This window comes from Anopheles aquasalis, chromosome 2 (genome assembly GCF_943734665.1).
Source record: "Anopheles aquasalis chromosome 2, idAnoAquaMG_Q_19, whole genome shotgun sequence".
Taxonomy (NCBI): Eukaryota; Metazoa; Arthropoda; class Insecta; order Diptera; family Culicidae; genus Anopheles; species Anopheles aquasalis.
Genome location: NC_064877.1, coordinates 67,943,147 through 67,950,646, shown reverse-complemented (window position 1 = coordinate 67,950,646; position 7,500 = coordinate 67,943,147). Strand labels below are relative to the sequence as shown.

At 47.2% G+C, this 7,500-nt stretch overlaps 1 protein-coding gene across 5 annotated transcripts in view; it reads right to left on the bottom strand.

Moving 5' to 3' along the window:
- Positions 1-7,500, bottom strand: part of LOC126572894 (semaphorin-1A) — a 136,450-nt gene that overhangs the window by 13,606 nt on the left and 115,344 nt on the right. For all 5 annotated transcript variants that reach the window (XM_050232601.1, XM_050232603.1, XM_050232605.1 and 2 more), the window contains 3 exons: positions 5,851-6,046; positions 1,290-1,394; positions 513-601 (listed from right to left, as the gene is read on the bottom strand). In XM_050232601.1, the coding sequence (XP_050088558.1) occupies positions 513-601; positions 1,290-1,394; positions 5,851-6,046 (390 nt within the window). The remainder of the gene's footprint in view (positions 1-512; positions 602-1,289; positions 1,395-5,850; positions 6,047-7,500) is intronic.

The following is a 7,500-nucleotide window of genomic DNA, read 5'->3' as shown; positions in this document are numbered from 1 at the left end:
TGCTTGACAGAAAAGTAAAAAAAATAAATAGGTAAACTACCGAGAACGGAACTGGACGAAAGCATAAAAGATGAAACGGACAAAATTCATAACATTTTTTCCACCTCGCTCAAGCGGCACACAAAAACTACTGAAGAAAAACGTGCAACTGGAATAAAAGAGCGAAAGAAGCCCCACCATTGGTCACGGCGTCAAGTGGTTTAGTAGTTAGGTGCCGCGTTGGAAAAGCGGAACGCGAAGAAAAGCACTTTAATTAAAGTTATTTCATTATCGTTCGACATGACCGACCAGCTCAGGGATGACAACGACCACGACCACGACGACGACGACGACAACATCCGCTGCTGATCGGTTGTGAATGGAAGAAATTGTCTGTGAAAATGGAGTACAACTTCCCGGCGACTACCGACCGGCGTTCTTGTCTCCATCTTGCCTCCATCTTCGAAATTAATCATACCGCTGATCAGAAAAGAGACGCGAGAGGAGTTGGTGCGGATAACAACAATGCTTACCTTTCCACAGTTGATGAATTCGACGGCGGTCTCGCGGAAGAAGAAGTACACAAAGTCACCCTGGGTGAACGAGCCGACAAAGTTGGGTGCTGAAATATTTATGAAAGCGATAATGATCAATTTACACCTCCTTCGCACCATTCCCCTGGTACCACCACCACCCACGATTTGACGATTAATTATTCATTTCGATGCTCGACAACTATTCGCCTGCCTGTCTCAATGGCGCATCAGAAGACCGGAGAACTTCTGAACTTCGTGGGGGAGCATGTCAGAGACAGTTAAGGAGGAATGGTGGCCGACAAAGGGGATATGCATTATGGGGATTGTTATTTACATATTTTTGCACTATACCGGTCACCTTTGGACCTCCTTCCTCCCCTACGTACGTACTTCTGTCGCTCTAATTTCTCGAAACTCTAATTCCTGGTCTCCGGGGACTAGCGGGACTGTTAAATTATTCAAAATGACCACCGGACTAGTGTGAATCTGCATACACGCGACAGTGTGCATTAGAGGGAACCACGCATTAGGGTAGAGACAGATCAAAGCCTCATTTTGTTCTCGGGTGGGATCGTGAGGGGAACCGCTTTTCCGTTTTTCTATTTGTTTGGAATACCAAATTTTCAATGCAATGGATTATTTGATTGAGATTGAAACTTTTTTACGCACTTCAACACCAACTGGAGCCGAGGGCTAGATTAGGGGCAAGGACATGGTCGAGCATCGACGAACTATCATCGTACACGAGACGGTTGTAGGCGTTTGTGTGCTTACCGTTCAGGCTGAGGCTGTCGTGCTGCTCCGTCTGCAGATGCTCTCGGTAGATAATGGGATCTAATCCGCTGAAGTCGGCCACGGTACCGGAGTAGAGTTCGCTGTCTGCATGGGAAGGAAGGAAACGCGTGAAGGCGTTGGTGATTAATAATATGGAAAATTACATTTCATTATGCGAATAGATCCGATGCCACAGATGCCCGGCTGGATGATAGTCTCTCTGATAGCATTTCATCGTGTCGCTCGGTAGCGGATCTCTAATGAGCGCGCCTGTCTCAATTAATTTGGGTGAAACAAGTTAAGTGATTTGGATCAATCATTTGTGTCATTTGTTGATTGCGATTGCTTTCATTGGATAAATTAATCGTACAGGGTTGTAGCAACGTGATAGCTGCACCCTTTCTTTTCTCCCAAAACGGAGAATATCTCTTTTGATTATTATATGATGGTCGATATATAAAATATCGCACATAGTTGGATTTTGAGTTGTTGACTTTGTAGTTTACTACACCACGAAATCGTTTATCATGAGTAATAAATGTTTTGCATACGATTCTCAAATGTGTCCATATCTTTGTGTTTTTTGTTTTGTTTGGAATTTATGAATATATCATCAACATCTGTATTTAATTCGGTGAAATTAATAAAACAAGATCCTCGTCGAAACTGTCTAAATTTTATCAAAGCACTGTTTTACAAAGCCTGACTTTGAGAGTGTCTCATACAACTAGTGCTTGAAAGCTATTTAGACATGACCTCGACCATCAACAACTCTTCTATAACTTTAACGTGGTGTGTCTGGCACAATTACCTCACTTTAAAGCTGGAATATGAGACCATGTCTTGGAATAGAAATTAATCCCAAATGAGAAAAAAAAAAGTTCCTTTTGCCGATAAAACGGGCATTGAAGTGCCGGTTAGTACACACTTTGAGCATAAATGTTCGAAAATGATGAGCTAGCACGACGCAAAAAAACAGCAACAATTTATGACCTCAGCGCGTGCGGTACATCTTGTTGCTTATTTACGACACTTTACACACAGCGCATAAAATGGCTCCCCCTCACCAAAAAACCGTGAAGAAGCAAAACGTCTCAAGCGTCTCATCGGCAAAACGGTGGCCTCGCTAATATCAAGGTGTACGGTAGAAATTAGGCACCCTGGCGCTCCCGTATGCATGTATGGCGTGTCCTTTTTATACTCGACGATGCTTTTATTGCTTTCACGCACGATAAAATATCAAAACCCACAAGACGATTCATCCAGACGAGCGCGGTAGCGTGCAATGGTCGCAGTTCGCTGCGGGTTTGCGGTTCGCACCGCCGCCAAGCACTAAGCTCCTCTTCCGGGCTAAATTGACTTTTTCCGTCGCTCGCTCGCTCGCTCGCTGATGGGCGCTTGGCTTGCGGTGTTGGCAGGCAGGCAGACATCAAAAGAAAATTTTGCGAAACGATAGATTTTATTAAACCCATCCTACCGCCCTCCCGTCCCGTCTCGTGCAGTTCCACCATCCATCCATCACCATCGAGAATGGCGCGTTTTTACTTTCGCAAGCCAGACTGAAGCCATCATGCACCTTTTCCTGCTGTTCTATCGGCCCAGGGGCTAAGGGCGTATGTGCACGGTACACGACGGGAAGCATAATGATCAGAAACCGATTGAACGTGGCATCGAGCGACTCGAGTCGGAAGGGTCGTGCATCCCCGAGGGGAAGAGGTTCAAGTGTCGTAATTTCCAACGTCGCTGGCGATACGGCTGAGTTACCGATATGCCGTAACCTTCACTCCGGGCTTCCCTTACTTCACTCTCTACCTTTTTCTCTTTCTCTTCTTGAGTTTAATCCGTCAGCCATCAAAAGGAAAGAAAATCAATCCGATGCCTTCCGGATAATGAGATTCCTGCGGGAAACCCCGATCATCATTACACGTTGGCATCGAGGGGTGCCCCACCTACCCTCACACCCACGGTTGTTCATGCAGATGAAGAGCTTAGGCATCGATCGATGCCTTTCGCATAACAACATTTCACTCATCCTGCCACCGTTTATCAATTTATGCGCTATACTTTAATATTCACGCGGAGTGTTTCGTCGGATTATCTGGCCACGGGAGGGCCCGGAGTGATTTCGCCCCTTAAATCATAAATCCTTATCATCAACGACCCGAAGCACGATGGTCGTCGTTTTCCAACACGCACACACATCACATACGAGTCCAGTGCCCATATTTCGCCATAACTTGGCCAGCATGGCTATAAAATGGTTTGCAAACAAAGGCAAATAACCATGGCGCGGAGTCACGTACGGCCACATGGGGTCATGTGCACCCGCAGCTGGCGCAACTGGGACAGAACAAGCGCAAATTTAAATCCTTTTCCAGTGAAAATAAAATGAAGAGCAATATGCGAAACAAGAGCAAACGAGTTTCATCCCGCTGAAAGCCAATCTGTACGCTGCCTGTAACAAACGTCTTCTGCATTCAATGTTGTAAGCCGGCCGAAACCGAGCGCATCCGGTGTTTCGTTTCGCCACCGAAAAAGATACCAGGGCTAAAACGGACGTAGATCATCGGAACGGAGCGGTGAACGGCCCGACAGAGAAAACGCGAAAAAGCTAAGCAACCTTACCACACATGGCGCGCGGTATTCGGGCGCTGCCGAGTGGATTCTTACTTTGCATCCAACCAAAAAAAAAAGCCCCACATCCGTCATCCGCAGCTCACCGCATAGCGGACCGCAGGGACCGCCCTCCCTTTTCTCCAGGCTTGGCTGTTGCTGTTGCGTTTACATCTTCCTCACATCCGGTCAAGTCATTACCCGGTAAGCCAATTTATGTAGCAGTTTCGCACCGCGCTGCGCTATGTTTGCGGGCATTTTTATGATTCCAGAAAACATTCCGCACCCACGGCCACTCCTGGGAGGGAGGCGCATTACCAGGCGAACCATGTGCCAGATCCGCTTTCTTTGTCGTCGTTACGTAACGGTTACGTGATTTCCGGTTTGCCAACTAATGAAGGAATGGTTTCGAAGCGCGTACAGCTGGGAACGGTTCGCTTCCTTCCCAGGCCATGCGCGTTGTGCGTTTTTCCCTCCATATCCTTGGTCCAGTTGTTGTAGTGGTACTAACAAAATGCTTCCCCCGAACACAAGGAAAAAGAATATCTTCTTGGACAAAACAGGGAGAAAAAAGAACTTGAGCGACGGACCAAAAAAAAAAACGAAGCTGTTCTCAGCTGCCTGGCATGGTGAGAGGAAGAGGAGCACCGTTCCGCCATGGTCACTAGTCGTGAAGGTAAAGCTGAAAAGGCAAAAGCAAAACGACGTCCCCACCACCCAGGAGTGTCCACCTTGGCCCAAGGAATGCCGTCATGCAGAAACAAGAAATATTTCCAGAGGTTGAGGCAAATACCGTCGCGGTAAAGATTCGCAGTGCGAGAGGGGATTAAAACACGGGAAGCTGAACGCGGTGGTCTTTGCAGCAAAAGACGCCCACGGCACGGTGTCCTCCCTGGCAAAAGAGTGTTTGTAGACACACCCGGTCCGGAGAAACAGATACAGCACGCCAGCCAGGCAGGCAGCAAGAAAGCGTTAGTTCAAGTGGAAAATTCGTCCTGCTTGGCGCAATTTCCACGGACACTGCTGCTCTGCTGGACGACGCAATCGTCGAGGTAAAAGAGAGGGAAAAGGAAAAGCAAATGCATGCAAGGCAGCATCGAAAACTTTGCTTTCCTTCGTCAATCGGTCTCCGTTTCTGCGTGCTGTTGTGCTGTCGCAGACTCAAGGGCGAGGACCAGAAAGGCAACAACCTGTACTGCTCACACACGCCAGTGATACATAAGTCGTTCAGGACAAGCAAGAAAGAAAATGGAAAAGCAAATCATACATATTTGCCTCGCAACTTTATGCATTATCCTGTGAAAAGATGGTCGAGAAGGGGCCGTAGCGATACTACTGCTTTGGGGCCTCTTGGTCTCTTGGAAGTGTTGTCTCCTGGACTGGACACAACCGCCCGCAAGTTGGAATGCTGTCCAGGAATGCAGTTGCCATTTTCTTATGTGATCTATCAGCCAGCATCCTGCTAGTGATGCGTGTCTTTTGTCTTCTGTCTTGCCATGCCAGGTGTTCCTTTCGACGCGCAATCACTTGTCCAGCGACGAAGCAGAGAGGATTTTGAAATATTCCATATGTTCCATAGTTTCTTGTGGATTTCACTTCGTAAAGAAAGCCTGTTTCCCGTTGCAAATCTCATGCGACATATCGTACACGTGTAGCAAAACATCTAAAAGATTTACTGTTTTTTGTGATGATGACACGCGATGATTGATAGTTGGAGAGGAGATGTGCCGGGATTATGTTGGATATTTCTAAATGCGTCACTAAATCCTTCACTTTTAAAGTTGAAGTTTTTCGCAATGAATGTTAACAAGAGTAGAAACTAATCCATTTTCACGAATCCTTTGTTGTGGGCGCACGCTCTATCTCTCTCTCTCTCTCTCTCTCTCTCTCTCTCTCTCTACCTTGTGCTGAAACACTGAATTTGAATAATGAAACAACGGACACTTACCGACAAACACCGCCGTCGAGTTGTGCGTCGGATCGTACGGGCACATCGCTTGGCCGGGCTTCTCCGACTCCACCGAGTAGTTGTTGCCGTTGATGGAGTATATCCGGCAGAGGGGCCGGAATGCGTTCGTCCCGCAGCTCATCAGCGTTCCTTGCGATGGTACCGCCAGCACTCGGATATAATTTTGGCAGACATCCTAAATTTTTCAATCCCCCAGGGCGGCGGCGATGACGACGAGAAGGGAGAGACAGACGGAGGAAAAAAACGAAAAAAGGATTATTATTTGTCCTGCGGCGCAAGCGCTTCAGTGCGCCCATCCCCATCGCTACCAAACGACCACGAGCCAGAATGAATAAAGGTGAAGGAATCCTTGGGCCAGAGACGAACATCGCAACTGCGCTTGGAAATTCGTGTCTAGACCACTTGCGACCACCATTGTTTCCACAGAATGCGGACCATGCCGAGCAGCACCAGCGGCGTGTTAAACTCTGTGTGTGTCCTGTGTGCTCTCTGGGGTGTGGGGTGTGTGCACACCTTCACCTTCTCCTCCTCGGCACCCTTTTTTCCACGAAAACCCCGATATGAGGTTTTTGTTTTTATTTAATTTTCCGAATACATATTTACCGGCGATCTAGTCTCGGCACCTTTTCGCTCCATGTGTATTCACAAACGGGCTAAAAATGTTTTTCTTAACTCTCTTTTCTAGAGTGAGGTTGGGGATGAAAAAAAAAGGTGAACCGAAAGGGATAGCTGCTAGCCGCCCGGGTACCAGCAACACCGAATGATTGGTATATATTTGACTTAAACTCATAAAAAATGAACCGGGAGAGAGAGAGCACACAAAACGGTACGACGTCTGGCCGGGGGATTCCAGTATTTTCGAAACGAAATTAATGACAAACAAATGGGCGCTTGGATCGATCGAGCAAATATATCTTGGCAAACACACCGAGCACTAGAGCGAATATTATCTCGCACCAAACCTTGGCGCGTTGGCACGAAGCATCGCTGCGGCCACGCTTCCATTAGTTCTGGGCCATTAGGCTTGAAATTTAAAATCCAATCGTCAGATGTGAAGCTCCGAGAAGCTCAGCTCTTAAAGGATGGAAGGACACCGAGGGAGGATCATTTCATTTCATTGCTCATTTACACGATTAGATGTAGCGTAGCGTGTTTGCAGGGGTTCGGATTTCAGACCCTGTTTCTACTATTTGGCATGCTAAGGCCCCCCGGAGGGACGACCGATCACTTCTGTTTTCAATTACGGTGAGAGCTTTGCCCACGCCGAGCCTAACCCACCACCACGAGCACGGTAATAAAGACCAATGAAGCAATTAATATGCCAGTGATATTTACAATTCAAGATCGTTAAGCCAATTGACAATTGAAATCCGCTGAAAGTACACGAAGTAATCAACGAGAAACTTACTGCAGCAGCAGGGGTTTTGCAGTGCAAAAGGATGCTGGACATTTTTTGATCTAATTAAATAAAAACTCTCTACACGCGAACCACGTGAGTGGACAAACAGAACACGAGAGCTAGACTCCTGTCACGCGCTCAGACAGCACAGGCGGACCGGTGGACGAGTATTTTGCGTGCGTTGGTGAAATTCCGAAGCTAAAAGTCCAGAACAAAAAAAAACGCTGGAT